General features: G+C 35.7%; 1 protein-coding gene across 1 annotated transcript in view; it reads left to right on the forward strand.

Annotated features, from left to right (window-relative positions):
* The window catches only part of CTNNAL1 (catenin alpha like 1), a 70,191-nt gene that overhangs the window by 36,627 nt on the left and 14,181 nt on the right, over window positions 1-19,383 (forward strand). Inside the window, exons 4-11 of the mRNA XM_021389130.1 lie at window positions 1,511-1,630; window positions 4,159-4,248; window positions 4,555-4,725; window positions 5,586-5,786; window positions 8,417-8,503; window positions 11,711-11,869; window positions 13,551-13,643; window positions 13,960-14,110. Coding sequence (XP_021244805.1) covers window positions 1,511-1,630; window positions 4,159-4,248; window positions 4,555-4,725; window positions 5,586-5,786; window positions 8,417-8,503; window positions 11,711-11,869; window positions 13,551-13,643; window positions 13,960-14,110 — 1,072 coding nt within the window. The remainder of the gene's footprint in view (window positions 1-1,510; window positions 1,631-4,158; window positions 4,249-4,554; window positions 4,726-5,585; window positions 5,787-8,416; window positions 8,504-11,710; window positions 11,870-13,550; window positions 13,644-13,959; window positions 14,111-19,383) is intronic.

Raw genomic sequence — 19,383 nt, forward strand, 5'->3', positions numbered from 1 at the left:
AGAGACATGGTTTAGTGGGGTTATTGGTGGTAGGTGGATGGTTGGACTGGATGATCTTGTAGGTCTTTTCCAACCTAGCTAATTCTATGATTCTATAATTCTAAAAATAGTGTTTGTAGCTGAGAATTTGCTCTATCAAATAGTGTTATTGTGGTCTTTGTATCTGTTGTCATTTTTGTGGAAATAAATAGGAGGCATTACTTTTGGAGTGACCTACATGTTTTTATCCATTTTTGGAAAAGAAAGTTGGACCCTAACTTGTATGTTTTTTCCTTTCCCCACATTTACTTTTCTGCTTTTACTCTTATACAGCCATTTTCATATCTTCATTGTTATGTGGCTTCCTTCTCAGTCCTTTGCATTGTTGCTCACACAGAGATTCAATATCTGAAATATCGGAATAATGAAAGTTCTTGTTTCTGCAGCATTTGTGGAACTGGCTGCATAATGTAGCATGCTTAGACCAATATTGCAGTCTAGTATTGCATGGAACACTTGCTGTAGATTGTGGGCTGCAGGGATGAGGAAATTTATCACAATCAAGTATGTCGGCTGCTTTTTGCTTGAGTGGAAAATTCTTTGGGCATAGAAATGAAAAACTGAGTTGAAGTTTCTCCCTTTTAAGTACAGTTCATTAAATTTCCATGGGCTATCTTATCTCCAGACTGAGACACAACAAAGAGCTACTTTAACTGTCTCGCCTTCTGAAGTCAGTTGGATTTGAAAGATCCCTGTGGGATTATATACTATATGTCTAACCTGAAGTACTCTAATGTTAATGTCTGTTGTAAACCATACTGTAGTGCCCTCAGCAAGATAGCTTCAATAATTTATAAACTATGTGATAGTTTTTGCTGAACTTGTACAAAAGTGCTGATTTCACATGTTCCTGTGAACCTTGAGTTAGAGCTTGTTACAACTTCAGGACTTTGCTTTATATAGAAATAATAAAAAATCTTCACAATTTTAAATTTAGCTGTTATGGGAAGCATAAAGCTATATTAACTCAGTTCTAAATTTTGTAAGTTTTCTTTTGTGAATGCATTTTTCATGCATGTTGCTAGTCATAAAACGCTTGTTGGACTGTGCAAGCACAGCTTTAGACTTTGACAACGGTGCATCTGAAATTGAACTTTGAAGTTGAGAATTATAGCATGCAGTATTACCAGTGTATAATTTTTAAGTACTTATGTTTATAAATTTAATAGGCAGGAACATTTTTCTAAATATGGAAACTGAATCCTGTAATACTGTTGCTCTTGATACTGGATAGAGTGAAGAAAATGTTTTTGAGGGTTCAAAATAAATAACACATTTTGACTGAAGCATGATTAATGATTTAGACTTTGATTTCCAGCTTTTGGTTTATTAGTACTTAAATTGTAACAAAATCCACACATTTTATATGACATGGTTTACAAGTGTCCACAAATAATAAAATTCCAAATTCAGTAGTAATGGTTTCTGTACAGTATCTTGATAATCTGCAGTTTTTTCCCTTATCTTTCAGGTTCTTGCAACTATGGAACAGCTAGAAAAAGTCAGTAGTTTCCAGGAGTTTGTGCAAATATTCAGCCAGTTTGGAAATGAAATGGTTGAATTTGCCCATTTAACTGGAGACAGGCAAAATGTAAGTATTAATAAAAAGCTATCAGAGATTTTAAAGTATCACTTTTCACCTGATTCATTTGAAGATTTTTGTTCTTCTGTGATCATTGACTATTACAAAGCAAAACAATGATAGTGTTCTGTCTCTGAAACCTAACATTTCTTTCCTTGTTCCACACAAAACGTATCCTTCTGTTTTAAAACTCAGCCTGTGTTATTTTCTCTTGTGCATCTTGCAGAGTCCTAGATGTGTGTTATCTGAGATCTGCTTTAGCTTCATTTGTTTGGCTTTAGCTTTTCTGGCTTGTTAACTCTGGTAGAGAATTTGTCTGTTATTGCTTGACAGAAACATTTGATGTTTGCACATAGTGAAATGCTTTGAAAACAGAGTAATTGCTTCAGAAAACTGAAAACTTGAAATCTCTACATCCTAATAAAGCACATACTTTTTTTTTTTTCATTATTCTGACATATTTTCTTTAGATTTTGGTCAAAGCTTTTTTTCATCATTTACAAAGAGGCTGTTCTCATCTTTGTTGTTCACTTTATCAGGGAAAAGGGTCTCTCTGTTGAGTGATACTTTCCCTGTAAATAAAAGATTTGCTGAGGCCTAAGGCCTCTGCTCTGAGCTCTGGTTGCTTACCCTTGGCAATCAAATCCCCCATTCAGAATTGGACCAGGGTCTGATAGCGTCCCTAATATGCAGCAAAATTCAAAATTCAATTTGTATAAAAAGATTGCCCAATCTCATGCATATAGAATTAGCTTTTTGTGACTTAGCACAGCACCCCAGAGATAGAAAGGACAATGAAGCAGTGTAGTGAAAACATGTAGCACTTCTTTTTACTATCTATGTGTCCTGAGTCTGTGAAGAACATGTTCAGTGTCAAATAATCAGGTCTGGAAAAGGTACATGTTATTAAAGGATATCCTGCTTGGAAATGAACTGCTTTTATTTTTTTTTCTCAAATATTCATAGCAGTTGTTTCTTGGAAAGAGAAAGGTGTATTGCTAGGAAGTGACGCTCTGTTTTTGGTTTCCAGTATTATTTGGGCTTTCATTCTTCCTTTTCCTTGTCTACTTGACTCTTTCAGAAAGAGTACTTCATTAATATTTTTAAAAATTCTGTCAGGAACATGCTTGGTATGCTACACACAGTGTGTAGGCTGCTGTGTGGTTTTAGTGGGAGGAAACATCCCTTAAGGTATTTTTCTTTAATGTAAGTATGCCAGAAGCTCTTGAGTGTGGCTGGATTTATCTGAACGCAAGGCATAAATTTCTGAAATGAGCTGTTGTTTAAAACTTGGCAACCTCAGTCTTTAAGATTTTCTGTCCTTGTTAAGTAAGACTTTTTGAAAAATGTCAAAATGGACATCTAGGCTGATTTATCTGGTTATTTGTGTGTGTGTGTGTTTATCTGTTTTTTAAAGTAGTATTAATTCCATCCTGTAGACTGTTCCCTTTTCAACTAATAATAACTTTGTCCATTCTATGTTCTGTATTTTGAGATGAGTAATAAGTCTTGATGCACAATACATGTCACTATTTTGTTAGAAATGGACTTACAAACAGAAAATTAATGCACTTTTATCTGGGAGTTAAATTTTCTTAACTTTGGTGTAATTAGGAGCTTAGACTTCCTATTAGCGATAAGATCAAAAGAAGTTACTAGATCTGAGAAAAAGCTGGGTCCATTTGTAGTAAGTAGTATGATACATGGGTAACTGGCATAGGGGAGAACTAGACATGGTTTCAGTGGAAGTACCATTTGATTACCCATTTCATAACACTCTTAAAGCTCTCAGCTGTCTTTACTAGTATTGGAAAGATCCTAAGCTTTCTAAGTCCTTCCTCTTGTTACACACTGAGGACCTAAAATCTTGTCCTCTTTACCTCCCTCCCACCGCAATCTCTCTTTGGACTGTTAAGTTCTTCTCTTTTGCTGACCTTTTCAGGAGATAACATTTGGTTTTGCGGTATATCCTCGCCATGTAGAGTTCTTGGGAAGTTCCTATATTCAATACTTTCTACAGAGGAATTGCTTTTTAAGCATATTAACATCTTTATTATTGGTATATGGTAAATATAACACTTAATAGATAAAATATTCATTTTCTTTTTCCTTCACTGCAGTGCAATGAAAGATCAGTGTTCTCTTTCTCTGCCTTCCGTTCCCCACCATTTCAGACACTATTTTGAATCATAGGTTTTGGTTTTGTTTGTGTTTTTTGCTTCCTTTCCTGCTCTATAAATAATGCTATATGATAAGGATACAGAAATTAGTGACCTAATTAGCACATGCTGTGTCTCTGAGATGTTCCTTCTTTGAAATCTGAATTGAGTAGTGCCAAGAATAAATGCATACATTAAAATCTTTCTAAAAAGCAAGTTCTAGATCATGAGCTAGGCTTAAAATAGCATCTGTCAGACATCATAAAGAAACTTGCTTACAACCCATCCATTTGCAAGACAGTTTTTTTCCCAATCTCGTAAGCAGTAAACATTTTAGTTACTATACAGTATTCAAATGGTTTTTCTTTTGCTGTTTAGGATTTGAAGGATGAGAAGAAAAAGGCCAGAATGGCAGCATCTAGGGCTGTTCTTGAGAAGTGCACCATGATGCTATTAACTGCTTCAAAGGTCAGTGAGTATTCACACTTTTCCACAATTTAGACATAGCACAGAGTATGGCGACTGGCAGGATAGCTGTCTGTTCTTTCTCAACCTCACTTTAAATTTCATACTCAAAGGTATAAGATTATAAAATGAGTAGAGGAATATCTTTACGTTCTGAATAATTCTATGAGTTCTACTTAGCACAATAGCATTTTAACAGAAAGAATTTGTTGTCTTCTAACACATTCTTCAGATCTGCTTCAACAGGAAGCATTCATTTTACTACTACATTTGTCTCTTCCTTAATACTTAGTTTGCTTTCTTTCGAAGACTTGTCTTAGGCATCCAGACTGTGAATCAGCTCGTATAAATAAAGATGGTGTTTTTCATCGGATGAGACTAGCTTTGGAACAGGTAATAGAAATTGTAACTGACTCTAGACCAAGTGGAGAAAATGAAGTGGCTCCCATCAGTATATACACTGGCATCAAGGAATTCAAGGTGAGAATGGAAAGAGTATTATGTTCTACAGCTTAATAAATTACCCTCAGCTAGGATATTTTCAAAGTAAAAATTATTATTTTTAAATTCTAAATGGTAGAGTAGCATCTTTTCAGCAATGTATCTTAAATAAGCGTCTCAGAATGTAAGAGCATCTGACAATAGGTGATGATAATTTTCTTGCTATTGCCAAAAGATGCTCTTTGATATTTCACATTTCCTCCTTCCTTCTGGGAGGGGGAGTGATGCCTTTAATATTGAATAAACGTCAGTATCAGAATATCAAACTTCTTTAAGATAGATGTTGAAGAATTCTTCCTTCATAGTTGCTAGCAATTTTAAAACACACACAAATACTCAGCCAAAAATTTAAAAGAACAAACTGGCATTCAGAGGAAATTCTGTGAATTGAAATTGTATCTTGTAGCTCAATGAATCAACAACCATGTCTTATTTCTCGGGATCTGTGAAACACTTTGATTTCTCTCCCTCCCTTCTCAATATATTATACATAAATATTTAGGAAACACACTCAAAATTGATAATATGGCTGTAGAAAAGCTTGTAAAGATCAGTCAAAATCTGAATATACAACTAGTTTCAGAAACTTACTTAACTGAAAAGCTTTTTATTGACTGCAGGAGAACAACGCTATTTGTTCTGATAAATGAACAGTAATTTTGTTTGAAAAAAACCCACTCTACACCAGAGGTCTGATACAAGAAAACTACTGGATTACTTTGAAAATAAATGAATATTAAAAAGTAGAGAAGAGAAAAATAAAATGTAAAATGATGCATCTGCCTTCCGCTTTTCAACACTAAATAAATTCTCAAGGAATTGATATGTTTCTTTTTCAGAATAAGGTGGAGGGTCTTCGTGAGAATCTTTATTTTCTCTCAAAAGAGAATCTTTCAACAATGCTGGAGGTTATCCTGGAACATACGGAGGACTTCACAGATTCTGCCTATACCAGTCATGAGCACAGAGAACACATTTTGGAGCTGTCTAAGCAGGCTAAAATGGAACTAGAGCAGCTGGTTTCAGTGTGGATGCAAGCTGTAAGAGCTTTTTAGCAAAGTAAATCTTTTCACCTCTACTTTGGAAAGAAGTTTTTAATGCCAAATATCCTCTGGTCTAGGAAGAGAGAATTGTGTGTATTCCTCAGAGTAAGTTAGCTGATCAAGGAAACCAGAATTTGTACTGCACTTCTTTAGCTTCAATACTGTTTCACCTTGCCCCAGTGATACTGCTTCACTCATTCATTGACACCTAAGTTATGCTGTTGATGGTGGACTAGTTTTCATGAAGCTGTAAGTAGAAACAGGAAGATAAATAGAAGTTTCAAAACACAGTCTTGAACAACTCGGCCTTTTGATGGGTTGCTTCAGAGACTTCAGTTGTCTTGATCCCATGGCAGTGACCACAGCTTGTATTTATTGTTTTCAACAGAATACTGAAAACACTTAAACTGTTGAAAAGTAGAATATTCTAAAACTTGACTATTTTTTTCCTTCTAGAGAGAAGGGAAGACAAATTAGAAAAGACTTATTGGGAGTTTTTGTTCAGCCTTTTCTAAAAGTTTCAGTGATGGCAATTTTCCTTTTTAGAGAAGAAGCACATTAAGTCCGTCTCTGTCATTTGTCTTACCTTGTTCCTTGAAGATAATAGATAACACATGCTAAACAGGGAGGAAAAGCAGAAATGGAAAATGCAGTTTCTGTTCCTGCTACTGACTTGCTCTCAGTCTTGTTCCTGAGGAAATACATAGCACAAAATCTTAACAGTCTAAAATAATGACAGAGGTGTATAGGCTCCATTAAAACTGTATGTATTACTTCTGAGAAAGCATTTCTCTTCCTTTTCTCCTCTTTGAATCAGATGCATCCGTCAGGTGTTCTTAATGTAGTAGAACCATTTGGAGAGAATATAAATCTTACTGTTAATACAGACACATCTAGAATGTTTATTGCATAGAATGCAGTAACTATAAGAACCTAAAACTCTGCTTAGGTTGGGTAGTTCTAAGCTGTGTTACCGAAGAAACTCATCACTTCTAGATAATTTACGTGCTGCATTTCAGATGATGGAAATGAGAGCCTAGTACAAAAAAAGGCATGTATATGAGCCGTGAAAATACTTGAGTGTGCACACATGAGCTTGAGTATTATAAATTTACATTAATAAATAATCCAGCCCAGCTATGACTGAAGACTCAGGGATCAGTTAAAACATTACCAGCTCACTGAAGTGGCTCTGCTGTTTAGAGCTTCATTGGAGGGTGAATATTTTCTGAGGAGCTTAATGTAATTCAAGTGGGATTGTTGATAATCAAAATACCTCGGAATGCATGAATTGGGGGCTGTGTAGAGCTCTTAGACTGCGCGATTATCTCCCTTTTCACCCATCATACTTCCTTTCAGCAGGCAGAGTAACTGTGAATCTTCATTGAAGAGTGTATTTTAAAACAGAAATGTCTTGAAACGTAATAAATCATAGAGTAGCATCATTGACCTGCTAGTTTGTATTCCTCTGTGTGAGTGCAACGTAGCTGGAACACGCCAGAGAATCTAATGCTATTGATTGAATTATAAATATTTCTGAAATCCTTGCTGCAAATATTCAAGCTCATGAAATTCAAAGGTAGTGCAGGGTAGTGTCCTGTTTTAGGTTTTTGTGTAGACTTATGGTGTATTTTTAGGTATTGTGTAGACTAGAAAATTGTTCAGTTGTGTTTACTGAAACGGAAAATAATTATACATAAAAGGAGTTATAGCATGCACATTAAATAAGTTGGTAAAAGAGTAAAAAAGGACAGGGCAGCGAGTACTGAATGTTAAAATGTTAAAAGTGATTTTGTTATACTTTTACACAGTCTATAATTAAAGCATATGTGAGGAAATGATAGCATTGTCTTGGGTGGATTTTTTTTTTCCTTTAAAAAAAATGACAGCGTGCTTGTCTTTATCTGCGGACACTCTATGTTTATGTTACTATGTAATTTATACTTGAGGTGCTAGTTTCTTTGCAGCTGTGGCCTTGTTGATGGTCCCACCTAGGATAATTGTTTTCAGTAGCTTTTGGAGATGGATGCAGACTTACTGCTATGGAACTCTTTTTCCCAGTGTATGCCTTTTGGCATTTGGTTTATTCTATAGATAGTGTTGGGTTTTTGTTTTTATTTTTGCCAAATTTGGAGCTCCATCTTGAAGCTAACTCAACAAAATGAAGCTAATGTATTTGTTTAAATTAGGCAAAGATCTGAAGTCTTACAGGGAATATACCTTTTTGTAATTCAATATAAAACATTTAATATAACTTTTTAGGTACCGCTTTATTTGAAATGGCTGTTGATGACATTAAATAGGAAAAAAAAAGCTTTAAACTGTTACTCTGCTTTCAGATGTTTAAACAGGAAGTTTAAGTTCTAAATCTTAAAGAAACCCTCCTCCTGAAGGTGTCAGTATGACTCGGAAATAAATTCCTGTTGATCCCAAACAATTAGCTGTCATTGCTATCAGGTTTAGATTTGATTTAGTGATACATATCTCTATCAAGGAATTCTTCAAGTAAAATCTACACAGGATATGTAAATGAAAATATTACACTTCGAAATACAAAGCTGTCTTCAAGGTGGGATTTGCTGTTTTTTTGTGTAATGTTTTGTCTGGTTGCTTTCTTTGGCTTCTAGCAAAACCAGAAGACAAAGGATCTCATGGAAGACTTGGAAGTCGCCATTTTAAAAACATGCCAGTGTATGAATGAGCTTAAAAGAGAGGTAAGTCCAGTTTAAACAAGCACTAACTGAAGGAAACCTTGCATTTCTTACTTTTCGTACATGAAATTGTAAAATAGGATCCAATACCGCAAGAGGCTAGAGTAGCCGAATCACAGTTTCATCAGAGAGCTGGTATGCAATCATCTTCTTTGTTCTTTCTTATAACTAATTAGCAATGTGTTGGATACATAGGCCCTTTGCCAGTGCTGGCAGCAATCAAATAAAAATGCATTTGGTAGTACCATCATTACTTCAAATGTAGTGATCAAGTTTTGCTTGTGGAAGCACACATCCCTGTTTTAAATACTTTTTCATGTTAGAATGTGCTGAAATAGCTGTTCATTTATATGTGTGTATATGTATAGCAAAAATGTGTTATGATTATGCATTATACTCAGGTATTTTTCTGGGCAGTTATCAGTTTGTTGTAATCACTCTTTTCCTAGCATGCAAGCATGCTAAATGTCACAAATCATGACATGCAATATGAGATAGCTGCCTCGTTTGACACATAGGATGGATTGCATTTATTGATCAGGATCCTACTTTCTCCCTTTTCCCTTGCTTATTGGAGAGCAGTGGTGCCTTGTCTGTTCCACAGATTTGAGCCAAATAGAGAATTACTGATTTCTGGCAGCTTCCAAAACATTCGTAAAACCTTCAGATATCTTTTAAAGTCCTTCCTATTATTATTCCTTTAAACAGATAGCAAAACAAGCACTGAGGACAGTGAAGGTTTCTATACTAGGCTGCAAGGCAGTACAAAGGTGTTAGAGAAGTATGGTGAACTTGCTCAGACTGAGATCTGAGCTGCGATGACTGGAAATACGTGGCTAACAAACCACTTTCTGCTGGTTTTGTTACCTGTTATGTTACCTGTTAGGCTCCCAGAAAATGGAGTATACATAACTTGTGCTCTTTAACTCACCATTTTTTACTTTGGTCACTATTATGTAGGAATTCAGTAGCAGAGCTTTTCCACAGTTTTCCACAGCTGCTTTAATCCATTTTGGGGTAAAGGCATTTCTGTGTAGCAAATGAGAAGAAGGGTTCCCAGTGAAAATAGTATGTGGCTATGTAATTACAGAGACCGTAAAGCTAAAGGGGCTGGGAAATAGTGTTTAAAAGAAACTGTTAATATTCTGGGTTTGTATCTGTTTTTTTTTTTTTTTTTCCTTAAATGTAAATCTTACCATGCTGTCCTGCCCACAGATTTCTATTCATGAATATCATGCAAAGACTACACACCTATTACACTTACCTGAAAGAGTTTTGTCAGGTGTCAATAGAAGGTTACCTCCTGTAAACCAGCTAACAGAGGTGGCATAAAGTACAAAACAGTGGGTTACCTATGCCCTATGATTCAGTCCCATATTAAAAGTGAGGTGAAAGTGTAGCAAGCTGTTCTAGAAATTGTGGAACAAACTGAGTGGGTTTGGATTTCTAAACTAAGGACCTCAAATTGTGTATACCTTGCTTTTGTGACATGAGCAGAATGAAAGCTTCCTCAGTAACAGCTTTTTAAAGCGTGCAGGATTTATGCTATCAGTAGAAGCAAATTTAGAGTATTGTCATTCTGAGTGTGCTTGAGGGCTGTTCTGTCAGTCCTTGACTTCTGGTGCTGCACTGTATCAACAAACAAGCTCTCTGTTCATGAAATCAATATTTAGTGACGCTAATTAAGATGTTTTAATAGGCTAGGTAGCTGAGAACAGAGACAACCATGTTAGAAGTAGCATTTTCCCATCTCTTGTCATTTTATTTGAGAAACAAGAGGTATGTTCCTTCCTTGAGATCATTTCCCTGCTTGATACTCTGAGACAGCATTAAGTAAATTTCTTTTTTAGATCAAGATGAAAAGAATCTCTAATGAAAAGATAATCACTATTGTAGTCTATATATAAATGAAAATTGCCTGCTCCTACTTTAACATTACAAGTTGCAGATATCCCTTCATCAGAGCTGTCTTCCTTTCTGAGGTTAGTGGTTTGTGCTAACTTTTAATGGCATGCAAGCAATGCTGTATGAGTAGTTTATAATACATTGTCATGTTATTTTTTTCACTCTAGAAAAAGTAGCAGTAGGTTTTGAGGAAACAATCCAGTTTTTTGGCATGAAATTAAAAAATATAAATCAAATAGAGAAAGTCCCTTAAATCTGGACTACCTATGAAGTACTTCTAGAAGAAGGAGGAAAAACAAAGTCCAGAGGGAAAAAATTGCCAGCATTTCTAGAAAACATTCTCTTCCATCCACAGTCAAGGCCCACCAGGGTCACATTATCAAACTTTTTATATTCACAAGAGCTTGAAAAATCACCTTCTTGAACAGTTATATTTATTGCATATTCTATTCAATCCAGTAAAGCGAAAGTAAAACTACAAGACTCAACAGTCATAAGAAAGCTCTCCTGTTTCTAAAACAGGCTTCTGGTTGTTTTTAGCCATCTTTTTAAAATTGAGCTGATTACAGGGCACAGGTAAACCCACTGACTAGTCACCAGAATTAGCAGTAGCTGTTGTTGATTGCTCTCATCAAGCAGAGTCCTTCAGAACACAACTTCAGCGGTTCCATGGGTGTGGTTTTAGGGGTGTGTTTCAAGGGGAGGTTCTCCTTGCTTTGTTGGGAGCACGTTTTTGAGACTTCTTCAAGACCTAGCTCTGGCTTTGAGCTCCTTGCAGAACAGGTGCTTTTGAATTTCTTAAAGCTATGTAACAAGCTAATGGATTATTTTCAAGCTTTTCTTTGCATTGCTGTCAATTTATTGATGGAAACTTAATTTCTAATGCATTACAAATTCAGATACTGTGCATCTGGTTCTATTCACGTACATTCTTTAGAAGAAGTAGAGTGGTTATTGTACTGTGCTTATGCTGAACTTGGTGCTCCACAAATTCATGCACCTGTTTTTTCCAGCTGCAATATCATGAGAAAGCAGCTGTGTGATAATCACACATTCTGATTCTATCCAGCTGCTCTTTTGTTTCTCTTTACCTTTGGGTGGGCTATTTTTGAGTGCAGTGGATTTTATCTTTGTATTTTAAATAACAGTTGAAGAATTAAAGCCCTAGGCTGTCTGCGTGCTGGCATAGCAGACTGCTTTTTTGCTTCTTGGAAAACTGCTCTATCTTCAAAGTGATTTGGTTTGGTACTGGCTACATATCCTTCCTTCCAAAGTTTCTCTCTCCTTCTTTTAATGCTATTCAAGGTCCACAGTGCAGCAACATCTTTGGCAGCAGATCTGCTGAAATACCACACAGATCATATGGTTCTCAAAGCATTAAAAATCACAGGAGTAGAAGGAAATCTGGAAGCTGTGGCAGAATATACTTGCAAGCTATCAGAGCAGAAAGAGCAACTAGTTGAGGTGAGTTCATGGTTGTTTTGATTTTTATAAATGAAAATGAATGGCTGGCTTGTCTTCACCTATTCTTTAGGAAGGCTTTGGCCTGTTTTGTTTTTAATTATTATTTTTATTCTTTCCTAGTGTACTGTTGGATTTTGTGGTGTTCTTGCTATGGTCTGAGCCAGGTGTGTCACTGGGGCAACTGGTTGCTGTAGCATAGGCATACAGTCTATTCTCCTCCTGAATCTAGACTTAAACTCATTGTTTGACTCAGTGTTATATGTATGCATAATTTGGGGCTAAAGTGCTCGTGAAAAAGTAGTGCTTAGACCCAGCTAGAGATTACAACCTTTTACTGAGGCATTAAGCATCTAGCAATAGCTGAACCCAAGACACATTTTAAGAATAAAGAGAACTTATGGTTAAGTTTCTTAATCCAATGAACTTATCTGTTTTGAAGATCCTGTATAGCTTTTATCAGTCGAAAGATCACTGGAAGTCTTTTCCTTTTTCATGAAAAGCGGTGTTTATCTGTTGCAGGCATTAATACATGCACAGTTTTGTTTGATGGTGTTCATACATGTGAGTAAGAGACTAAGGCCTAGTTTTTTTTTTTTTAAATTATTTTTTGTTCCTTTCCAAGGTGATGAGGATTGCTTTTCAACCTGCTGTGTTTGTGATGTATGTGTTAAGCAGGTGTGTTGAGTTGCATGAAGAAGTGTGTGATGTGTGAGCAAGTGTGGCTGAGATAGTGTTGGAGAGCTGAGGGAAATGAAGCAAGGAAGAGTTGAGTTTTCTGTGCCAGGAGTATTTAGGCCTATTTCTGGGGTTTTAATGTGGGGCTTAAGCATTTGTCCCAGAAGTATGAATATACAGAAACAACATCCTTGAATTCTCATCAGTTCTGTGAAGTTCAGGGACTGGCAAATCAACTCCAGTCATTTTTAAATTTCAGCTTCAGTGTCCCCCTGTTTCTAGTTAGTGTTGGTAACTCGTTGGTGTTCCTCTTTTAGTGAGACACTGTTTTGTTTCCTGGCATAACTGTGAGTGCATGTGGGCCTTACAGCATTTCCAATAAAGGACAAGTTAGTTAGTTTAGTATGTACTACTTCTGTCTTAAATTCTGTTTCTGATTCGAAATCTTCAGCGTTCATTCTTAGCTCAAAGTTCACTTTTAATTTACTGCAAAAAAAAAAAAGGTTACTACCTTTTGCTGACTGTAGAAATAAAGTATTTCTTCCCTGCATTTGTATGACACTGTTTTTCTCAGAGATAACTAAGTCATCTGGATGATGAAAGCCTACATTTTCCACGTGGTTGATAACTGCTGAGTAAGCCTGTTATGGTGACTTCAACTATGCTATGTTTTCTCTAAGTTCTACAGATATCTGATTGCTTTAAGATGTATTAATTTACTTATTTATGTGTGAAGTTGTTGATTTTTGAATGATTTTATTTATTTAAGATTTTTATTTCTTTTGGTGATTTTTCTATGCATTTTAAGCCAGGATTTTTTTTCTTTATTTTAAATGCTTCCTGAGAAACACCAAGCTGTGAGGTGCCCAGTAAGTTTCTAAAAGGACTGTTAGTAACTTTTTGTTATTGTGTGTGTGCCTTTTTTCACTACTCATGAACACATTACTAATGAAAAAATATTTTTACCATTCTTTTTCTCTTTAAATTTAAAATAATATATATTTAGATGTGTCGCTTGTTGAGGCATGTTTCTGGAACAGAGCCCCTTGAGATCACATGCATACATGCAGAAGATACTTTCCAGGTCACTGGCCCACAGGTATGTTCAGCTTTTGTCGGGTTGCTTCAATTGGACATAAATAAAAATTACTTATGTGAGTTTTCTGGAGACCTCATGCTGAACTATTTGAAGTAATTCTATAGAGGAGTTGCATTTAGGGTTAGGGTTGGATGTTCACTAAAAGAATACACAAAGAAGATCATCAAACTTGCTTGTGTCAAATGAATATGCTTTTAAAAACTTAATAGTAATAGTTTAAGTTCTGTGTTTTTTCCTGTGAATGCATTTGTGAATTCGTGTGCAATGCTATTTACCAAGATGTCTCCTGATAACAAATATTTTGTTCTCTGTTCAGATAATTTCTGCTGCAGAAACACTGGCATTACATCCATCTAGCAAGATTGCAAAAGAAAATCTTGAGGTGTTCTGTGAGGCCTGGGAGTCTCAACTGAGCGATATGTCAATGTTGTTAAGAGAAATCAATGATGTGTTCGAAGGAAGAAGAGGTAAGAATGTTACGTAGAAATAAAAAAATGTACTTTGCAAAACAAATAAGAATTTTTGCTGTGATTTAAGAAATACGGCTTTCTTATGAGGGGAGCACAATAAGTAGTCCTATATTCCTTACAGCAATGTTTAATCTAAGTGGTAATACACAAATACATTGGTTTTGTACAGATGTCAAATTAAGGTGCTTATTGGATTTTTTTTTTCAAAGGAAATCATAGCCAGCAATATAAAGGCCTGGTTTGTGTAAAATCAAGTATGTTTAACTTCCTGCACTATGATTAGTTCCTGTAAAATTGAACTTTTCAAAGTACTCAAAAATATTTGACACAACACTTTGCCAGTGCCCCAAAGTTTGAGATGTAGGACTTTATTCCACCTTTTGGTTTGACTAGGGCATGTTAGTTAATGACAGTCAAGATACATGTTAATTGCATGGCATGTTTAATTCATTTCCTATTTTTCTGGATGACACATATATATTCTGTTCTGTCAGTTTGCATTGTATTTACTTCATAATGTAGTGAATGTAGTTATTTGATTTTTAAACTGCTGTCCTTTCTCCTGGATGGAATCTCTGATGACTCTGCACAATCTTGGGATATTTTCTCTGGTTGGTAAGTTTATTGGTATTTGTACAACATGTAGAAGGGAACAATGGAATTTTGCAAAACAGATTTGTGTTTCATTGTAGGTTCTCTTGATGAATGGAGGCTATTTTTATTATTATTTTTATCACAAATATTTTTTTTTTGGATGATGTCCTTAATGTAGCCTGACGTACATCTTGTGGCTGTGTGTTTGTTTCAGTCTTTAAAGTACAATTGCATACAGATAGAATGTAATATATAACAATTCTGAATGTCTTGTATTTTTAAGAAAATCACTCAGGTTAAGAAGTTCAGATTTAGTTAAATACAGGGACTTCGAGTTTTTGTACCTAAGATACAGGAAAAAAAGAAAATCCTTATTCAGGTTAGATGACACTTTATCAACAATATAATACTTAATCTTGTTATTGACATAAAGCTTTTTTTGTTTTTAGAGTTTATTTTGGCAGCTTAACTTCCTGTACTTGATCACACAAGCACTTCTTTGCCAATTTGTTGTGAACAAGCAGCTACAGGGCAGTAATAGCTTACGTTGTTGCTGCCAGTTGCTAGATGAATGTGTGTCTGAGTCTGAAGACTTGTAAAAGAAAAAGGTGATGAAATTCCGACTGGGTTTACAATAACTATGGGTAGCACAGGTTATTGGGAATTTGAGAAATATGTGGTGGTTATCTTTTTCTTCTACCTTAGTCTGGAATGTGATATAAAAATATGTAGTAATCTACTAGATCAGAGATCCTATTGATAAATCTTTCAGCTTTCAGTGTCTTGTTTTGGGAGCCAAGAATGTATTAATTTTCTCTAAATATACATTACATTTTATATAATGCAATTAAAAACACAGTATTACTCTAATATTAATGTATTGTGATACGTTTGGAACTTGCAGGGCTGGTTATTCTGTTATTTACTCTTTTCATATTCGTGCAATAACGACTGATAACCTTTCTATATGTGTGTTTGTATGCATATAAGTACTACTGTAATTAAATTATTAGGACAAGAACCTCGCAGCCATAGCAAAACATACACTTGGCTTTCAAAACAAACAGTTCTTGAAGTGGTACAGTGTATTCCCAGCATCTCCTTGTAGTTTGTAACTTTCCTTTCTCTTGTGAATATTGACAGCAGATAACAGACAATTTCCACATATTGATATTTTCCAGTGTTTTTAGAACATAATTTCACGAGACTTCCCTAATACTGTTGCTTGAAGGAGAGAGAAGAGGGTGGGTGGGTGTTGCTGAGCCTGTTAGTGTATGCCTAGGCCCAAGTATGATGAAGACTGAGTGTTTCCTGTTGGGCGTAGGCAAATGGGTCTGTCTTAGCATCTCTTGTTTCTTCAGTCTTTCCTTCAGCATGGAATGTTCTAACATCGCCTTTGGTAAAATAATAAGCATGCATTGTATACTTTGTATTGCCTTTAGCTACATTGCATTTTGTGTTGCCAAAAAATACTTTAGACATCTTGTCTCTGTGTTCCTTGTCTCATGGCTTAGCCTGCTAATTGATTTCTCTCTCTGTGAATCTGTGTTGTTACATATTAACTGTCAGTTATCTTCGTAGAAGTCACTTTGGTCTACTGCATCCACTGTCTTCTACAAAGTTTTCTCAATAGAGCATTAATCTTTGCTTGTTTTCTCTTGATGGTAACTCTTTGACAAGAGGGTAACTCCTGTCAGATAACCCAATTAATAAATTAGACTAAAATATCTATTTGGTAAGAGACTGTAAAAGTTTTGTGAATGTCATTCTTCTCTCCAAATGAAATGGAGTTTCACAATATTTTATAAGGCTTTATTTTTTCTTCTTGTAACTCATGCTGCTTGTCTTAATGTTGAGATTGGTTAAAAAAAAAGTATATTTTAGACTGCCATGTAAAGTGCTTTATTTGTAGTAGAATTGTGATTGTGTGTAACAAAAGATAGAATTACAGTAAGAAGGTGTGTGTGTGTATATATATATTTTTCTCCTTTGCTTAAAATCTTGTATTTTTGTACCACCAAAATGTTTGGCTTTGTTAGAGAGTACAGCATACAGTTTAAGAGGCAAAATTTGAATGGTAACTAAATGTGCTGGACACATCTTAATAAAACAAGCATTTCTATGATTACAGTAGATTCTCATTGTATAAACTTCTAATAAGCAATTGCAGAATTTTTTGCCAAGTATCCCTGACGCGTAGTTTGAAACTCCCTCTGTGCTACACAGAACTGTACAGTGAGGTAGACTTGAACTTCTTTGGCTTAATCCTAAACCACCATTTAATCCAAGGGTGAGGAGGCCTATCCTGCACACTGCTTGTCTTTGAAATGTCATGTATCTGATATGAGCTAAAGGGAGTGGTGAGCACCTGTAGAGGTGTTCATGTGAAAGGGGAGTTTTGGTTCTGCTGGTGGAGGTGGCTGCCTTCTCCCTGCTTACTTCACAGAAACCCCCAGATAACTATTTTAGACTGGGCGCTTAAATTTGAGGCTCTTGCAGTTTGAGGTGAATCGCCTCATGAAAGTATCTTTTACTGATCCTGTGTTGGCCTGTCTCCCCCAGCTTTAGATGTAGTTTCACTATGTTGAAAAATAATGTGAATAATCCTCTGATTTTATTCTCATAACTTGGCCATGAATGTGAGAGTGATTTCTGAAGATAACAAAAAAAGAGGGCAAAAAGGAAGATTTGTTTACTTGATTTGAAAGGAGCTAAAGGAGCATTAGGATTTGAGAGGGACATAGTTGATGAACTGGGGATACGGTTCCTAATTTTAGAGTTCAGACATTAGAATTCTAGAAAGACATCCCATCCTACTTACAGATGAGAAATGAGGCCAAAAGTGGGATTTAGAAGTTGACATCTAGAAATTGTGGATGGAAAAAATGTGACCAGAACTATAAGGAAGTGGAAAATAGAGAGTATATAGGAATAGTTTAAAAAAAAAAAAGTAAAGAAAAAAAAGAAAATACGTTACAGAAAACACATTAGAGAAAATAAATGCAGGCAGAAACAAATAACAGAGCATAAAATGGCAGAATATTTTAATATTTTAGCCTACATCTAACTTCCAAAATATGAAAACTAAATACATGAAAATTGTGTGTTCTGTTGTGCAAATCAAATATAAATTTGGTGATTATACCAATCTAGATTTATTTCCTGTTGAAGGAGAATTATCTCTGGCTTGTGTTGATCTGTTCTGAAAGGAACAATATCTGTGGGTCTGTTGGGGGGGTCAAGGAGGAGGGGAGTGTTTAAAACAAAATAATAACGTTCTAAGAAATAAAGAGTCAGATCTTCTTCTTGCTGAATATAGCCAACAATTTGATCTCCCAAAACCAAATAAGGGGAATTGGTGGAAGAGTAAAAGCGTTTATTTCTTATTTCTGTTTGCTTCTTCCTTTGATTTGGTTGCCATAATTCTGAATGTTCACCTCTCTTGTGTGTCTCTCCTCTCAGTATTCATTTCATGCCAAGGCTTTCTGGGTTTTTGAACTTTCTTTTCAAAAGGACACAGGTTTTTCCTAGAGATTTTTTATGCTCTAGCATTTCAAACTTAGATTTTTTTTTTCTTGGTACTTCTTACATACTTTCTTTTATCCCCTTTTGTTGATGTTTTGATACACAGAATGTGATAAATCACTTTTCATAGTTTTTGTCAGTCTTTATTGAGGAATCTGATTTGTTTGTATGTGTGGACAATTAAACTGAATAACTGCGTTCTAAGAAAAATAAGTAGGCAGCTTGTGCCCTGATAGCTCTTATCACTTTTTTTTCAAAACTGGATAAAGAAGGAAGAGGTGATCTCAGAAGGGAACAATCCAACTTTATCAAGTGGAGTGAGGTGACTTGTGGAATCAAACTCTATAACCCCAGGTTAGGTTATAAAGCAGGTATGTTTATTCAGCGCTGCGCATACACGCCGGGTGTGAGGGGGTCTTCGCCCTTCAAAGCTCACACACCCCTAGACAAAAGTGATAGACATTTAAAAGCCTAACTTATACATATTCATTGGGCCCGGTTACATATTCATTACTTTTCTGGGAATTCATTTGCATGTTGTCCCTCCCCTTTGCACATGCGTTGTAGCTCCTTCTGGTGGAATTCTTTCGCTAAATTGCCCCATTCTGGGAGAGGGAGGATTTGAAGTATCTTCCAGTTTCCACCTTCTGCCTTAGTTTATGTTTCTTCCATTCCTCATAACTATTCCCAGAGGTTTTATATTGCCATAATACACACCTCCTTGCGACGCACATGAGCAGGATGATTACAGTAGTTCAAGCCATAAAGAGTTGCTTTAGCCATGCAAAATTTGGTAAACAACTAGTTAATTTGTCCTACAGTTCTGTAAATCCAACAGAGGTATCATCAAGAGATACTTGATGTATCAATGGAGTATGTTTCCAGATTTCTTCTAAATCTGTTTTCACCCTTCGAGACTGGTCTATATAGACACAATAGCTCTGATTTATTCCGCTAATTCTTTTGTAGAATTTGACTTGAGCGCACCTACTGCGACACACTGTCCAATTAGTACTTGGAATCCCATACCTGGGAAATTCCATTTCTGGATAGAGCCATACATATCCAGCAGTCAGAAAGGTTTAACTTCTGTGCCATCTTCTGAGTGATATTAATATATGGATTATCGAGCCAGGCTAAAGCAAATCGTA

The sequence above is a fragment of the Numida meleagris genome, chromosome 2 (assembly GCF_002078875.1).
Source record: "Numida meleagris isolate 19003 breed g44 Domestic line chromosome 2, NumMel1.0, whole genome shotgun sequence".
Classification (NCBI taxonomy): domain Eukaryota; kingdom Metazoa; phylum Chordata; class Aves; order Galliformes; family Numididae; genus Numida; species Numida meleagris.